We start from the raw sequence: 17,240 nt of genomic DNA, 5'->3' as shown, positions 1-17,240 counted from the left end.
TTGGCCGGCACGCAGGGCTCGCACCGCGGCTGTGGGAGCCCTGCCTCGGGGATTCCTTCCGGCTTTGTCAGGGCAGACGTCGCGGGGCTCTCCCTCAGGCAGGGGAGCCTCGCAGTTGCCCTGGTCACGGCTCACTTCTCCTCCAGGTGCAGGAGCGCGGGCTGGGCTCCCGGCAGCTTCTGTCTTCCTCTTTCCTCTCGGCCCCGCCCACGTCACCACACAGGTTGCCTGGCTTCATGTGCGAGCCGGGCTGCGGCGGTGATTTCCTCGAGGCACTAACATGGGGCAAAGAGAGGGGTAGGCACCCTCGGAAATTTAAATATTAAAAAGCGGGCACCTGCTCAGATTACCTATAAATGGATACAAATGGCGGCAAATAAGCAGGGTGGGCACACGAAAAGACGAAAACAAGAAAAGCGAGGCAGAATCTGCTCACGCTGCCTGCACGCGCCAGTCGAACCTCTGATTGGTTAATAAGGAACACCAGAGGGCCGACTGGCGTGTGCAGGCAGCGTGATGAGGGGCGAGCTCTCTCCCGATGATGTCAGGGAGAGAAAGAACACAAAAAACACACCCCTCAGTCCCAAAAAGACGGAGCTTAAATGGAGTGACGCCCCTCTCCTCCAATGACTGGCCTCCGTTTAGGAAGCCAGCCAATGGAGAAGAGGGGCGGGTTCAAGCCCCCATACACTGTTGACATAAAATCTCGGCTGAGCAGTGTAACGCTAGGCCGAGACCTAAAAAGGGCACCGCAAAGTGGTCAAATGGGAACTCTGCCAGTTGTTAGCAACTGTCACACTTTCACCTACCTCTCAAAAAAGGCTCCATAAGAGTTTTCTCAAACCAACTTACAGATGAAGAAAAGAGCACCCTTAATAGTTTCTTACAGGTTCTTGCCACTACCTACCCCAATCTTAAGCACTGCAAGCATGGGTTGTCACTAGCTACAGGCATATTTACTAAGCTTGATGTGCTCAATTGGATGAGCTGGTATCTCTTAGTCAGGTAGGACATGAACCACCCAAGAGAAGTGTATTAAAGACCACTCCGGTGTCATGCATGTTGAACTCAGCTCAAAAGTGCTGTAGAGATTGAGGAAAACAATGAGACAAGAATCACAATTTTTATAGAAATCTACAGTAGTATCAACTCCTGCAATGCTGCTTTAGCTGATCTGTGTTCTCATCTGAATCGATACAGGTAGCCTTGAACAAGACCTTTAGTCTTGATTTCCTATTTCTTTGGGAAGCGACCGCTTCTCGGTAAACTTGTTCAGAAAGAGTCAGTGGATTATCAGACAGAAGGCCGTGACATTTTCTGGTTTGAATCTGGCTTGCTTCAGTCTTGAGGAAAGATGCCTTGGGTAAGGGAGGAGATGGTATTCAGCAGTTGCATGAGTGCTTAATGGAGAGTGAACTCATTATGGATGGTGGTATGATGATGATGCCATATGATGTGACTGTTTGAGTCATTTATTCTTGCTATTTGTGAGCTTATGGCAACCTTATTAGAATGGCAGCCCAGGTTTTTATGAGCATACCTTCAAGGGTGCATGATTGCCCATGTTTGCTTGGAGTGTGGATTTGAGAGTATCGAATTAAGAGTTGACATTTGTAGAGGGACAAAATATGATGTTGAGAGTGTTAGTGTTCTGTTGCAAATCTTTACTTTAGCAAGATTTTTAAAAAAATGCCTTGTTGCTTAGAAAGCTGTGGCTGCCCACCATGAGATTATTTGGTGTGCAGGAGCTCACTGCAAACGGTGACAACGCCGGTCCAGTCCAGGCAGGTGAGGTCAGACGTAACAAGCTGATGTGGTGTAGGATGTTGCCTTAAGTGTGAGTTTGGAATATGACAGAAACACATCTTCTGTTCTTAAAGTACCCATCATAGGAGGCATATTACAATCTTCTGGCCTCTCTGTCCCCACGATCCCCGTGAAGATTGCCAGTGATGAAGGCCAATGCTTAGGCAGCTGAGCACCATGGACCAGTTGACACATACTGCTAATTTAAGGGAATTGGGTGGGGTATTATGAAGATATCTGGACAGTTCTCTTTTCTGTTTCCGTGTCCATGTCCTTGGAAGTGAGGCTTATCCTCGATAATGACTTTCATACCATGCTATCAAGCATTCTGCCATGAGAATTGAGTGGACTTGCAGACCCTTTCCTGTGAGATGACTAACTCCCAGACCTGCTTTATCTTGATCATGCCAAAGAGGAATGAGGATCTGGCCCCTCAACCAGCTCTGTGCTGGGACCATGAGGGGAGGCATAGTGCCCTGCACAAAAGTGTGGGTTGGGAAGAAGGAACAGCTGTGGGGAGAGGTGCAGGAAAATGGAGCTGGTAGAGAAGGTTAGGGGCTCCCCACTGAACCTAAAAGGTAAACAATTGCCATGGACATTATAGGGGCCTTCTCGTAAGAGACAGACCTATATAGAAATAGTGCCTGGGAGATCATAACTAGAACTGACAGGTAGGCACTGATTTCACTGGATGCAAGGAAAGAGCAGGCATGCATCGCGATAAATCAATTGAATACATCAAATGTACTTTTGTATTTAGACTGAAGCATATAGAATTTGAATAGAATCCCATTGTAAATCATTTGTAGCAGTGCAAACATTAGTAATGTTCTAATACTATACACAAACCAATTGGGGCCTGATTACGAGTTTAGGTGCTATATCTTGCACCAGATAAATAATGCCATGGGGTACGTTATTTATCAGGTCAATAATTAACACCAACTACGAGTTTGTGGGGATTTTTGGGTATCCAAGAAAATTCTGATCTGATAGAGACTTCTAGCTGCAGATTCCTTACCTTAGAATTATCCCTAGGTGTCAGACTGGGTCAGGAACATTTTGGAGTAGGACCCCTGCGCTCCAGTAGGTGCCATCGTTCGGATCCACGTGGCATTGTCTGCTCCGGAAATGACATGTGCTGTATCTATATAGGTGCCACCTAGGTATACTCACATCAGTTCTTACCTTTTTGTGCTTTAGATAGTGGTGATCCGGTATATGCAACACCTCAGGCACTTTTTGACTGGCTTTTTGTGTCTTTGAAGAACTTTTTCGAGGTTTCTCCTGGTGTGTCACCTTAGAAACCAGCTGGTTTCAAACCATGTGTGGCCTGTCACAGTCAGATATTGGTGACAGACACAGTGACAGACACCCACTTGATGTGTTTTTGGTGCTTAGTGTGGGACCACGACTCCAAGACCTGTGGGGCTCGCCACGGCATGAACCCCAGGATGCTGTGCGAGTGCTCCCTCAAGCTCCTTGCCGCCTAACATCGGTTGACTCCGCAACGCTTGAGATCCCATTTGCGCGGAAGGTCTCAACGGTCGTCATAGCACTCAGAATCGTCGTGGAAGTCGGGTAAGTCCCACTAACACAGAAGGCCAAGAAGTCAAAAAGAATGTCCGTTAAAGTCTTCTGACGAGACATGAGAGTGTTGGCACCCCAGGCTCTGCGAGTTGGCAGAACCTGAACCCGGGTCCATTCCATGCTTCCCCAGTTTTCCTGGAGTGAACCCCACCCAGCTAAAAGAGTTTTATGAGGCCATGTGCCTCAAATTTGGGTGACCCCTCTTGAGCACTAAGGGCCCCCTGGGCGCAGGAGGGGCTCCTACTAAATACATGCCGGCAAGTTCGCCCTCGGTGCCAGTCGGGCACCATGGATCACTTTCTGGATCCAGAGCGGAGCCGTTGGCGAGATCAAGACCTTCCTCGTTACCCACTCCAGTGCTGACTCACCTAGACAGCACTGCCCGTGGTTATTCCTGACTCCACTAGGAGCCGGAGCGGTGTTGACCGACACTCACTACAGAGCCGACCAGGTATATGCTTCCTGAAGTGGAGCCAGTACCTTATTTACTTGATAGGCCTGAGAGGTAGACAAATGGGAGGGCCTGAGGACCCTTATGATTGCTAGTTCCCTGAAGAAGAACAGGAACAGGTCAACTGGTATGAGGACCTGGCACGAGACAAGTGGGTTAAACACCTCGCCCGACACTGGCCTGGTCTCTCCTTCTACCATGGCTACGGAGGAGGGAGCCTCTTCTGCAATGGTGGTGCGTTGGGCAGCTGAGATTTTGGACCCTCAGTTGCCCCAGTGGCTGTCAAGATTAACTTCAGCATCATGGAAATCTTTCCGTCATGGTTTAGATCTCAGAGAGAACTGCAAAGGTTCTGAGTTTCTGCAGTGGTGGCTAACCACGATTGGGTCAATGGCAGACCCCTCTCCCTTTCGCAACAGGAGCTGACTGTAGTGACAGATGCATCACTCCTGGGCCGCAGGAGACATCTGGGAGAGGTGAAGATCAAGGGCCTTTGGTCTCCAGCGGAGTCCGAGCTAAACATCAACCTGTTGGAGCTCTAGGCAATTAACTTGGCACCAAAAGCCTTTCTTCCTTCGATCAAGGGAAAACCGGTGCAGGTGTTCACGGACAACACCACTGCCATGTGGTATTACAACTGATAGGGCGGGTGGGAATGTGGATCATTTGGCAAGAGTCCCTGCGTCTTTGGACATAGCTGGAATGCCAGGGCATTTCTCTAGTGGTTCAACACCTGGCCTGGTCTCTGACCGCCAGAGCATACAAACTCAGCCGCAGATGCCTAGTGAATCCCGAGTGGTGTCTCCATCCAGAGTGATGTAAGGTCTCTCACAACAGTGGGGAGAGCCTTAGTTACATCTGAGAACACACAATGTCATCAATTTTGCATGCTGGAGTTTCCATGGCGACTCTCGCTCTGAGACACTTTCTGTCTCCAGGGGATCTCCGGCCTCCGGCATGTCTTTTCCCTAATATCACTCTTGCCCAGAGTTCTCAAGGAGATCAGGAATGACCGGGCCAAAGTCATCCCTATGGCTTCGGGTTGGGTGCAGACAGGCTGGTATACTGAGTTGTTTAGCATGACCTTCGTTCCTCCAGTCAGGCTGCCTCTCTCTGTTGCAACAACAGTGGAGGGTTCTGCACCTAAACGTGTGCACTCCTCACCTTCATACGTGGAGATTGAGTGGCACCAGACAACAGCTTTTGACCTTTCTCATGATGTCTGTAACCTTATTCTGAGAGCTAGGCGTCCCTTCGCTACCCATTCACCTACCGTTGGGACTAGTTTGTGTCATGGTGTGCTTCCCACTTCATTGACCACCTTTCTAGATCCCTCTCTCTAGTTCTATTGTTTTCATTCTCCTTGACCCAGCAGGGCTCTGCTCTGGGGACAATTAAGGATTACCTTTCTGCCATCTTGGCATTTTTTAGGTTGCCAGATCAATCCTCTCTCTTTAAGTCTCCCATAGTGGCTAGGTTCTGTAAAGGCCTGCAACATATGTTTTTCCCTATGGCAGGGAACACTGATCCTCGCCTCGCTGCCTCCCAGGCTGGTAACAGATGCCCCGGTGATGAGCGATCAGCGGAGCCGATATGAGCACCCCTCCCGTTCTTAGGACCTGCGCGAGCCCCGAAAAACAACTATTCCCTGGCAGATGCAGGACCCAGCGAGTAACCAAGAGATCGCCGGAGCAAGGGGCCCCCTCCTGTTTGTGGTTTCCGGTCGCTGACAACTTTCGGACTTGGAGGCTGGTAACAGCGCCTGTGAGTGCCCTTGAAGCCTGGGACGGAGATCCACTCTCAAGATCCTTAATCTGCAGACGACCGCAGTAGCTGTGAGGTGCGCTTCACATAATCTTAACTTTAATTGGAAGGAGCGATGCTCCTGCAGGTGACATCGAGATTTTAGGAATTGCGCTGGTTGAAACAGTATTACCACTGCTACTTCGCCATCAAAAGCAACATGCAGGAACATGATGGCGGATGAAGAGGAACATTGCTAAAATCATTACAGAAGGCCCGGAAAAGAACCGGATTGCCCTCCTGAGAACCCGTTTCAGGTGATGTGAACGACCTCACCTCTCGACAAGGTATTTCAACCTTTGTTACTATGCTTAAGAAAGTTTTGCACTACGAGTGACTCTTAACTAAAGCGGCCTGACCCTAAGATGGCGCTGGTTTGAAAGGTACAGGATGCATGCAATCTTCTCCTGCGGAGCTGTGCTGCAGTCTACTGGCAATTTTGAGCATTACTGTTGCTGTTTATGGGGAACATTTCTGCATGGAAATTGATCTTCTCAGCTGGGCGATCTACCTCAGTGCGGTGCCTGACCCTAAGATGGCACCTGGGACTTCGACCACGGCAAAATTAAATCAGCAATACACCCATCTGTAATTGCTGCAACGTTAAGTTCAATCCATTTATTCCCTTTTTAAGAAGCTGGGGGGCTATCTGCCAAATACTCGTAGCCTGAGACCAGCTTATCTTGCAAGGTGCCATTACCACTTGTAAACTTCATGATATTCTGCATTTAAGCCCCTGTCGATGATACTCTGCCCGTGGCTCCACAAAACTGGCGGTTCCCTCATGCCCCCCTGCTCTGCCTCTAACAGAGAATATTGGGGACCGGTTGAATTCGAACTTCAAGGACTCATCCCCCTTGCCTGACCTCGAGATGGCCGCCTCAGTGGGACCCTCCTCAATGCTCTATCTCTCCTGGTCTAAAATTATTGGTCATCGTCCTGATCTTGACCCGCGCCCTTACCCGACCCTTTCTTGCTCACCCACCAGGACATTTTCTCTGAGAACTTCCCCATGACAGTTGAGACCTAGCCTTTTTGACTGATGCCCAATGGAGCTACCTCGCGAGCTAAAGGGGAGATGGATTATGGATTCCCTCCTTGGACATCACCTACCCAGCCGGTCTTTGGACAAACTCTCCTGCGTTTCTCCTGACCTTATCTCCCTCCTCCCCCTCCACCCTACCCTTTACCCCTTTCCACTCTACTCTTCTTCGCTTTCCAGCTATTGACCTTTGCCCTCACCCGTCCTTGCTCGTAGTTCCCACCCTGTTTGTCCACTGGACTTTCTTCTATGAACTTTCCCATGTCAGTTGAGACCTAGCTATTTGACTGATGCCCGATGGAGCTACCTTGTTTAGCTAAAGGGGAGATGGGCTTTGGGTTCCTCCCTTGGACGTCACCTACCCAGTCGGTCTTTGGGCAGACTTCCTTTTGTCCCTTCTGCCGTCCTTTCCCTCATACTCCCCCTCACACTTCCCCTTCCCCCCGCTCTATTTGTCTCACCTTTCTTTCCTCTCTCAATGTGTTGCTTATTTTTGATGTAATGTGTAATTGTTATCATTTTCTGTAACAGTGTGTAACCTAATGTAAGGAGCTCTGATACCTATGGGTCTAGCTAGCGCTATATAAAACTCATTAAATAAATAAATAAAATAATGCCTCAGTGGGACCTCAATTTTCTTCTCACTTTTCTCATGTATACGCCATTCGAGCCTCTCCAAGTTGCCATCTCAAGCCATAACATTAGCTAGGATGGTCAGCCAATTAGAGGCACTCTCGGCACAGCTTATTTACAGCTCTTTCTATCCTGACAAGCTGATTCTCCAGACACGTACCTCCTTCCTGCCAAAGGTGTGACTCCATTCCAAGTGGGTCAAAGCATCACCCAGTCCACTACTTTTGGTCCACTTCATCCTTCCAAAGAGGAGGAGAGACCCCACTGTCTGGATCCCAAAAAAGTGTTGTCATTCTACCTTGGCCGCACAAGAGAATTCTGGATGGACTATCGACTCTATGTGGGCTATGTTGGAGCAAAAAAAAGAGAAGGCAGTACAGAAGAGAACCATTTCACAATGGATTTTCCTATGCATTCAGATCTGCTACACATTGGCTAAGAAGCAGCCCCCTGAGGGCTTGCTGGCTTACTCCACGAAGGCCAAGGCTGTGACCACTGTGTTAGTGCACAACATCCCGGACCAAGACATCTGCAAGGCAGCAGTGTGGCCTCACTGCGCACTTTCACCAAGCACTACTGCCTGGACAGTTAGGTCAGTCATGACAGGCACTTAGCTTGTTCGGTCCTCCAGGACTTACTAATATAAATTAGTTTTGCAGTCTCACCTCTATTGAGGTTTTGCTTGGGTTTCTGTTCTAAGGTAAGGAATCTTCTGCTAGAATTCTCTATCAGATAAACAAGTTACTTACCTTCTGTTACACCTTATCTGGTAGAGACTCTATCTATCTGCAGATTCTTTTCTGACCCTCTCATCCTCCCCATTCTGTGAAATAATTACAGTGTAGGGAACACCCTTTTACGGGACTTAGTTTGTCAAATCAGTAGTTAGTGCTCATTGTGGCTCGGTTCTCCTGGCATGGAAAGTCGAGAAAGTAACTTACATCCGTCCACCCACGTGGCGCCTATACAAGTATCATACACGTCACTTCCAGTGCGGACGACGCCACACGGAACCAAACAACGCCACCTACTAACACTCAGGAGTATGGCTCAAAATGTTTCTGGGTGCAGTCTAGCGCCTGAGGATAGTTCTAGGGTAAGGAATCTAGATAGAGTCTTTATCAGATAAGGCATTGCTGTAGGCAAGTAACTTGTTCTCTAAGATGAATGCTAAATTGTGCAGACCCAGGGCAAACTTCCTCTGCAGCATAGCAAAATTGCTAGGATCTGGAGTAATTTCAAGTTTCCTCATTCACCACAATTGTTCCTGCATACAGACAGCACTATTGATGTTTAATTGGAGAAAATGCCATGCTGTTACTTTGGCAGATCATGATTTCATAGTCAGGCACTGTGGTGCTTTGTCAGCATGCTCGAAGTTGAAGTCAAAATGATGCAAAGCGGTTAATCGGTTTATGGGCGTTTCAACTATTACTGTCCAAATAGTAAAAATGATGCAAGATGGTTCAACACTTTATTGTGTGTGTCAGTCATACTGCCCAATTCTGATGATACCCCTTGAACACTGTTTCATTTCAAAACCCCAAGTGCTTTCTGATTAAATGTGACCTTTAGTTTTTAGAAATAAATGTGCATTCTGGTGCAAATTTGTCAATTTATTTTAACTGCTTATACTTCTGACATGCAGCTGTCCAGTTTGAGGGGCAAAGAGCCCTTTGTATCCTAGTTACATGTCTTCAGCTGCTATGCTGGGTGTGAGAAGGATGTGCTGTTGATTTATATAACTTCGTGTCCGGATTAAACAGATTACACTATGGCGGAGGAGCCCCCCCCCTTGCCAGCAGACAAAAAAATGGAAAATAAAACGATAATAATCCTGTTTTTTTTTTTTTTTTTTTTAGCATTGTGTTTAAGGGCCGGAACCATGGGGATGAGAGGAAGAGTGGGAGTGGGAGGTGCACAGTCAGGCGCGCAACACCCATTGGGCTCACGGGGCTTCAGCCCCCCGTCGTGTGTGTCAGCCCGGGCTGAGACAGCTTCGCGGGCTGGCGAGCACCTAATTGCAGCCGCACCCGAGTACTTAACAGGTCTTTAAAAGACCCTTTAGTTGTAAATGAGGCTATTGTAGTGTGTTCACCCCTTCCTACAGCCACTTGGTGTGTGGAATAACGAGGCTGGTGGTTGGAAGAATTAGCCCCCGCCCGAAATATTTTCCAGCCCCCCCCCCCCGAAATTTGGCTCTAGTTGCCCGCCTGTGCACAGTTGTCAGTCCGTGTTACGATTTGCCCGACCATCTCAGGCTGGACAAACTATCATGCGCGCTGAAGCTGTGTCCAACACGAGCTGTGTTGCTGGGTTGGAGACAGGTGGAACAGGCTCCCGTCTACCTGGGAGCACAAATGCAGAGAGCTCTGGCCAATCCTGATGCTGCTCTCAGCATGAAAGCAAAGTCAGGAGATTCTGGGAGCCTGTACCTGCATTGCACGGAGCCAGAGAGGAGCTTTGAAGGGGAGATACGTTCTTAAAAAATATATATATATATTTGGTTGTCTGTTGTCCCCATCGTCCCCTTTGCAAGGACATGGACCGCTACTGCAGTGTACTCGTTCACTAACATTACCAATTAAATTTAGAGAATCTTTGCAGGTACCGTTTTGCACAAACATCTCCGGGATAGATTACACTGGTGCTGTTACAAATGTGCACCGTCATTTGCACAGCTTGGAGTTAAAAAAATCGCATATAAAACCCTTTACTCAGTTCGAATTTCGGTAAAAAACGTAAATGCAATATTGTGCGAGCACAATGCACACAATCCACCGCCATAGCATTCCAAGTAATTAGGCCCCAGCAGTCCATGTGTGCCCTCCCCTGTTAATGCCCCTAATGTCCAATGGAAATGAGACATACATTTTACATGTGTTCCCAAGCACAGGTCTGCTGCCACCACCACCATGACAAAGCCAGTACCCATGCACTCCATCTCTTGACCGAGTGCACAGGTACTTATGTATCAACGCATTTCCCCATAGACACAGAATGGGCAACACCCTTTGATACATCTGGCCCCTAGTGAGCTTAGCCCATGTTTTGTCATATCATACCTTAAAAGAAAAGATTCATTTATTAGAACGTTCAGTTATCCACTTCCAAGTTGCTTTACTGGAGCCATTTTATAGCACGTATGTTTTTGGGAAATATAAAAAAAACGACCATGAAGAAAAATCCAGTGGAGTCCATTCAGATCGTGGAGCTAGTTATTGGGCTGGAATGGTATTTATTAGTCTAAATTGGTTTTTTTTTAAACCTGAGTAACGGCATTTTCGTTTTTTCTGTTGCACACATACTCACCACTGTCCTGAACCTCGCAACTGTTATCTTCCAAAGAAATTACATTTACACTCAACCCAATAACTGTTATTGAAATATTTTTTAAAGTATTTTCCAAACAAGAGTAGAGAAATTCAAACTGTTGTTCGATACCGCATCGTGTACTCTGATTTAAAAAAAAAAAAAGCTGAGCGAAATCCTCACCCTGTGGAAACTCATTCACACCTCTGATATTTCTAAAGGAAATATTTTGCATAATGACTTTTTCTAAAGTGCCTATGTTTTCCTTTCAGAATAATATCGGTAAATCTACCAGAGGAGGCAAAACAGTTTGGGATCCAGTTCAGATGGTGGCAGCCGTACCACTCTGGCCAGGGCCAGGACGCGTGGGCCATCGATGAGATCATCATGACGTCAGTGCTCTTCAACAGCATTAGCCTCGATTTCACCAACCTGGTGGAGGTCACCCAGTCTTTGGGATTCTACCTGGGAAACGTGCAACCCTACTGTGGCCATGACTGGACGCTGTGGTAAGACCCAATGCGCGCGAACAGTGACATACCAAAGAATTGCTGCTGTGCATACAAGCCTATAATGCGCTTCGGTTTGAGTGTGGAAATAGGGACACATGCACAGGCCTGGCCAATAGAAATGCAGAAATATTTCTGTGCATATGAAGGGCCATGTAGAAGTACCTGGGGATTTGGGGACAAAATGGTTTCTCTTGCTTTATCACATATTTTGGGCATATGAAAAAGAAATCAGGGTATCAAGCTACATTTATACATCTGGGGCACATTTTGGGTCATGAAAGAAAGGAGGGGGAAACCAGCATTGCCCTCTATTTCCAAGAAACAGGGCAGGTCATATGCAGTGCCTAATTTGAGCCGGTGACTGCCAGTGTGGAGCACTGGCACTTATTTACAGAGCAAAAACGTCGAAAGGGAAAAAGCAGGAACCTGTAATAATGAGATAAAGAGGCAGGGAGTGTATGATAGAGGAGTAAAGACTACCAGCCTCGTTATTCCACACACCAATGTTTAATTTCATGGACAACCTGCTTCTGAGTAGTGCGCTGGGCACCGGCACACTTTCATTTACAAATTAAGCACTGGATATGAAAGCACCGGCTGTCCTGTGTATTTCCCCAATAAAAATCAATTTTGAACTTAAAGCAAGTACAGGCGTATGGTGGGACACGGAGGACTCAAGCATATCCTTGATCCATGCTGAAGCGTCAATGGGCGGCCACCATCAATACAAGCAAGGATATGAGAGCATCAGAAGCTAAGTGTGTGCCCAGCCCACCTAGTTATCTCTGATCTAAACTCAAAACACCAGGCAGTTACCTAAACTCCAGTGCTCCACTTTCCTTTGGAGTGACCAGATGTGAAAAAAGATCTTCTCAAGATTCTCACCCAGAATATGGAATAACGCACTTAGAATAGACAATTAGCCCTACTCTGTCAAAAATGTACTGAAGGAGCATCTGCTTTTGAAATATCTATAGGGACAATCTGTGCAGTGCTCATGTCATATTGTCCCATCTACCTTCTTTTTTTGCCCACCTCCAACTCTAAATGATGACTAGCTCCCCCTCTCCTTTTTCACACCTTCCCCTTATTCTTTCGGACAACCTCTTCCCATTAGCTGTCTGTCTCCCTCTCCATTAGTGCTAATCGCTTAGAACTTAGTTCCACTGCCGAAAAAACCTACAAAGTCGCTAACCTCTATGGGGCTCACATACTAGACAAGGCCATTGAACTCCAGCTCAAGCCTCAGCTGAAGTCTTGAATTCAACACCACACCTAGTTGGTGAATGTTTCTAATGCATTAGTCTACATCTGCACGCACTAGAATCACAGCTGCACATTGTGTAATGTTTTCAATGCTACAAAGTGCCCTGGTGTGATTCAGACTTTTTATGCACTGTAGTAATAACTAAAACACACAAGCATTTGCAATGCAATAGGTCTCACATTTGCAAGAGTTTAAGCTATTGGCATTGTAAATGGCAATGCCTTTTATTCATCTTAGTAAAAAGCACACTGGCAATGTGGGCTCCACATGGTGCTATGGTGTGTAATTAATACCAATTCTGTTTCCTCCAACGCTCTACTTTTGTGACCCCATTGCCAAGAGGCCACTCAACACAAGGTAAAGAAATAACAAATGAGCATTCAATTCTATACAGGATTATCTGTTACAAAATCAACAGATGGTTAAACTGTTCTCCAGCAATAGACCAAGTAGTCATGATGAGATGAATAAAAGTTATTTAGGAGTCTTGCAAGCTGCTTTGATTCAAATTTTATTTTAAAAAATGCCAATTTGACAGAAGCAATTCATTTGGACCAGCCAATGCGTTTCGTCCCTGTGAGACTTCATCAGGGCTTGAGCAATATCCTAATGTTGTCTTCCACCCAGTGTTGGTTCCTGTTATCTCCTGTTACCCTTCTCATAAGGTAAAAGACTGTAAGATTTGCCGTACTTTTGCCTAATAAACTTTAAATGATAGAGAGGGGAGGCTGTTGTTACGGCTCTAAAAGCTCAGGACCAGGGACGCTCCTCTATTTGATGAGTAGGATGATTGTTCTAAGATAAAGAAGTCTCAAAAAGAAGAAAGAGAAAGGGCGGAGGGACATGTCTTGTGAGCCACCTAAAAAGCTCACAAAAAGACTCAACATGGGTCATCTAAGGAGCATATTTTGTCTACTGAGCATTTGCACAAGCATTCTAAAGAGGATGTCACCTAAAAAATATCAAAATCAGAGCCAGCAACACCTTCTCCAAGATTATTGTTACAGTTTAAAAAGCCCTCATCAGTGCAGTCAATGGAGAAATCCACTCTAGAGAAATAACCATAGACGAAACCATCAATGACGACAACATAGACAAAGGTAGCCACGCCGTTGCCGACTACACCATTAAGGAAATTAGCCCATCGGCGACGACATCGATAAGACTGTCACAATGGCATAGTCAGCAATGATGCTACCATCATCATCGGTCACTGCACCTACGATCTCACCTATGGGAACATAATAGACGAAAAACCCATCAACCACTACATTGATGGCAATAGAGGTAACACTGTTGAAGGCAAAGACCCGATAATGTCAGCAAGGCCATTGTTGATGCCAAAGTTGATGATACCATCAATGAGATAATCGCTTCATTCTCCATTAGTTTCAATAATACCTTAACACACATTGTTGAGCAAAGTTTCACATCTTCCACCAACTTACTTGTTAGATGTGGACGAATCAGAGGATGAAGGTCCTTTCAGAACAGCACATAGTCCTTCAAAAATACATGTCAAATATCAAGAGGAGAGGAATAGTGTGAGGAAGATTATTATTCCTCAGGAACACAATTTATGGATAAGTGTACATCATATATGAAGCATTACCATCCCTAAGTACATCATGAGCCCCAGGCAGAGATGGTGCAGGTACCAAGAGCTTTGGTTCACGACTTACACAGCATGCTGCGGGACTATTATAAAAGATTTCCAGAGCACACTCAGGCTACATCACCACCACAAACAATTCGCACTTCTTAAATTCAACCTCCTATTTCTCAGACACTGCATAATTTACTGGCAATCCATCCACCAAAAAGAACTCCAGCTTCCGACATTGCATTCTGCCTACAGATTATGTGGTTTCCTCAGATGAGGACAGAGAAGAGGGTGAAGTACCAGATGACTGCAGTGTGTTGAATGAATGAGATGATTACCTGCTGCTGGCTTCCTCACCGCCACTTCCTTATCCGGTGGGCTCCCCTCCTGATGATATTGGGAGTTTCCATACTCTGATGGCGCGAGCAGCAAAACTATTTGAGTTGCCAATGCCAGTGAAACAATCAGATTGTTTTCTTAATGATTGTAAAGAGCGGGCTAGAAAATCTGTTAGAGTTATCCCCGTTGTAGACTATATCTAGAAGGAAGATGTGAACATTATGACAAATCTAGCAACAGTGTCTGCTGTCCCACTTAGGTTGGATCAAAAATATAAGAGACCTGAAAATTCACTAGCCTGTTTGATAGGACATCCTAATCCAGATTCTATCATAATGCAAGCAGCTCAGCGCCGTTCCAGGAACCTCTCTACGGCTATATCAACGATACCAAATAGAGAGGGTAGATGTATTGATAACATAGGAAAGAGATTTTCCTCAATGTCAACTATAACGGTTAGAGCGGCTAATTCTTTGTAGATTCTTGGCAGATACGACAGGCAGATGTGGTCTGATATTTCTCCTTACATAGATCGGTTACCAGAGGAGGTAAGGACAAAGGCAAGAAAGATTCTATAAGAAGGCGAACAATCCTCTTCAGACATTATTGATTGTGCAATGGATATCGCCTCCACAGGTCTTCTGCAATTGGCAGGTGCAGCTGTTCTCCACAGGCAGGGTTGGCTTAAGGCTACTTCCTCAAGACCTGAAGTCCAGAGTAAAATTCTAGACAAGCCTTTTGACAGAGAGGCATTATTTGGTAGACACATTGATGAGGTGTTACAATCTATAAACACGGACACTACAAAATTGCTGGGTTAGTTACAAATGAGCTGCAAGCCTTTTCATGGGGCAAGAGGTAGGGATATGTTCTCATATGGAGGAGGATACCTACCTTATTGATCATAACAGTACCAGCTCTTCCAACAACAGTACAGACAACAATACCCTAAACAACAGTACAGACAACCACCTCAGCAGCTTAAAGCAAACAAACTACAAGGAGGAAACTAGCTTCCCAGGAAAGAGACACACTTAGGAAACGTTGACAGGACAAACTTGCCGGTTACTCACACGCATGCAGCAGAAGCAATTGGGGGCCAAATAACAAGCTATCTGCCTCATTGGAAGTTCATCACAATGGAAAAGTGAGTTTTAGATCCAGTCTCCTAAGGCCATACATTGGAACTTACAAAGCGACCACCTCATAGCCCTCCAACAGGGTCATCCCCTCTTCATCTTGCTCAGCTACAAAGGGAAATATGTTCCATGCTCTATAAGGGCACAATAGAAAGAGTACCACACAATCAGAGGGAAAAGGGGGTTTATTCCTACTTGATCCCGATCAAGAAAAAGACAGGGGAATGGAGGCCCATTTTAGACCTGTGGAGATTAAACACATATCTAAGAAAACAATCATTTTGTATAGTTGTTCTCCAAGACTTCTTCCAGCTCCTGAACCACGGAGAGTACATGATGACTCTCGACCTTCAGGATGCTTATTTTCTCATTCCCATTCCCCCAAAGCATTGCCGATTCTTAAGATTCTGAGAAGCAGCAGTATATCTCGAATCTCTGCTTATTTGATTAAGTGGAATGAGCCATTATTGGGCCTTAGCACCTGAGTATCCCGTTCTCCAAGTGTTCCATTATCCTACCCCAGGAGGGAGACTGCCTGATGTATGACAGTTGTGAGTGGGAAAAGTGCAGTAAAATAAAAAATTAAAAGTATATTCTCTCTTGTGTGGATTGTCTTTATTTTCACACAGGAGGGGTAAGGTTACAGAAGGCAGACAGTGCTTATATGGATATTTATTGGTCCAATGCACCTGGTGAAAGGTTGGTCGGCATGTTTCAGCCAATGCTGCCCATATGGGTCGGTTGGCTTTTCTTCAGGACCAAAGGATTCAGCCGTCTCTAATGTCAGGAGGCTGTGTATATAGTAAGGAAAGGTACGTTGATTCACTCACCCTTCTTTGTCAGCTGGTTATGTTTGTGCGTGTAGTTGACAAGAGGTTAGAGCCGAGGCCACAATTTGGTCCGTCCGGGGCACGAAGGACAGCATTTGCACCTGCCACAAGAATCCCACACTTGAGGATTACAAGCCACAATTTCGGCTTCACGTAACTAAGACACCCCACAAAGATCACAGTCATAGACCAATTTGTAGGATAGTGAAAGAAAGAGGCAAGTGAGTGAATGAGTGCACATTCACTACATGACTTCGGTACTTTGATATTATGGGAATAAATGAGTTAACAAGGATATACAATGAAATTGAGATTGGGAGCATATGTACCCTCAACAGGTTAATAAAACTATCATGTGAGGAAGTTCAACTGATGTGTGCCTAAGTAAGATGGTACTGCCCTCTCGTAATTTTGAAGAATTCCATGGACTTGAACATTACTTAAAATCGGTCGCTGTCTGATAAGTTAAGGTCAGCTCAGTCAGAATGACTGTTCTTAACAACTTTGTTAAAGAGACCAAAGAAAACAGTACCCATAGAAGATTCTAGCCTATTACCTTGAGTCTGTATCTGAGCAGTCATATTAAAGAAAAGTGCATAAAGAATGGAAGTGTTGTGAAGGTTTTTGTATTTCACATGCTCAGTTAGGGGTAGGGAGAAGGGGTTTCGGACACACAATGGCAATCAGCCCTGTTTGTTAATAAGTGATTTTCCACTGAGAGATTTTGTAGTATTTTACTGTGAATGTATGTATCTTTTTACTACCTATTAGGGAGTTGTTGTATCTCTTCTCGTTGGAGCCCGATGCTAGTTTCTAGTGTTAGTTGTAAGTATTTTTTATTAGTTATAGATTAAGCCAAACTGTTAAAGTTGGTAAACAGTTAGTTGCATACTGTTTATAGACTAGAGGAAGT

At 45.7% G+C, this 17,240-nt stretch overlaps 1 protein-coding gene across 1 annotated transcript in view; it reads left to right on the top strand.

Moving 5' to 3' along the window:
• Window positions 1-17,240, top strand: part of RELN (reelin) — a 1,711,021-nt gene that overhangs the window by 1,108,876 nt on the left and 584,905 nt on the right. The window contains exon 20 of the mRNA XM_078679027.1: window positions 10,910-11,146. Coding sequence (XP_078535153.1) covers window positions 10,910-11,146 — 237 coding nt within the window. The remainder of the gene's footprint in view (window positions 1-10,909; window positions 11,147-17,240) is intronic.

Source organism: Lissotriton helveticus, chromosome 1_1, assembly GCF_964261635.1.
Source record: "Lissotriton helveticus chromosome 1_1, aLisHel1.1, whole genome shotgun sequence".
NCBI lineage: Eukaryota > Metazoa > Chordata > Amphibia > Caudata > Salamandridae > Lissotriton > Lissotriton helveticus.
Note: the sequence above shows the minus strand (reverse complement) of the source record. Positions and strands in the feature narration are given on the sequence as shown.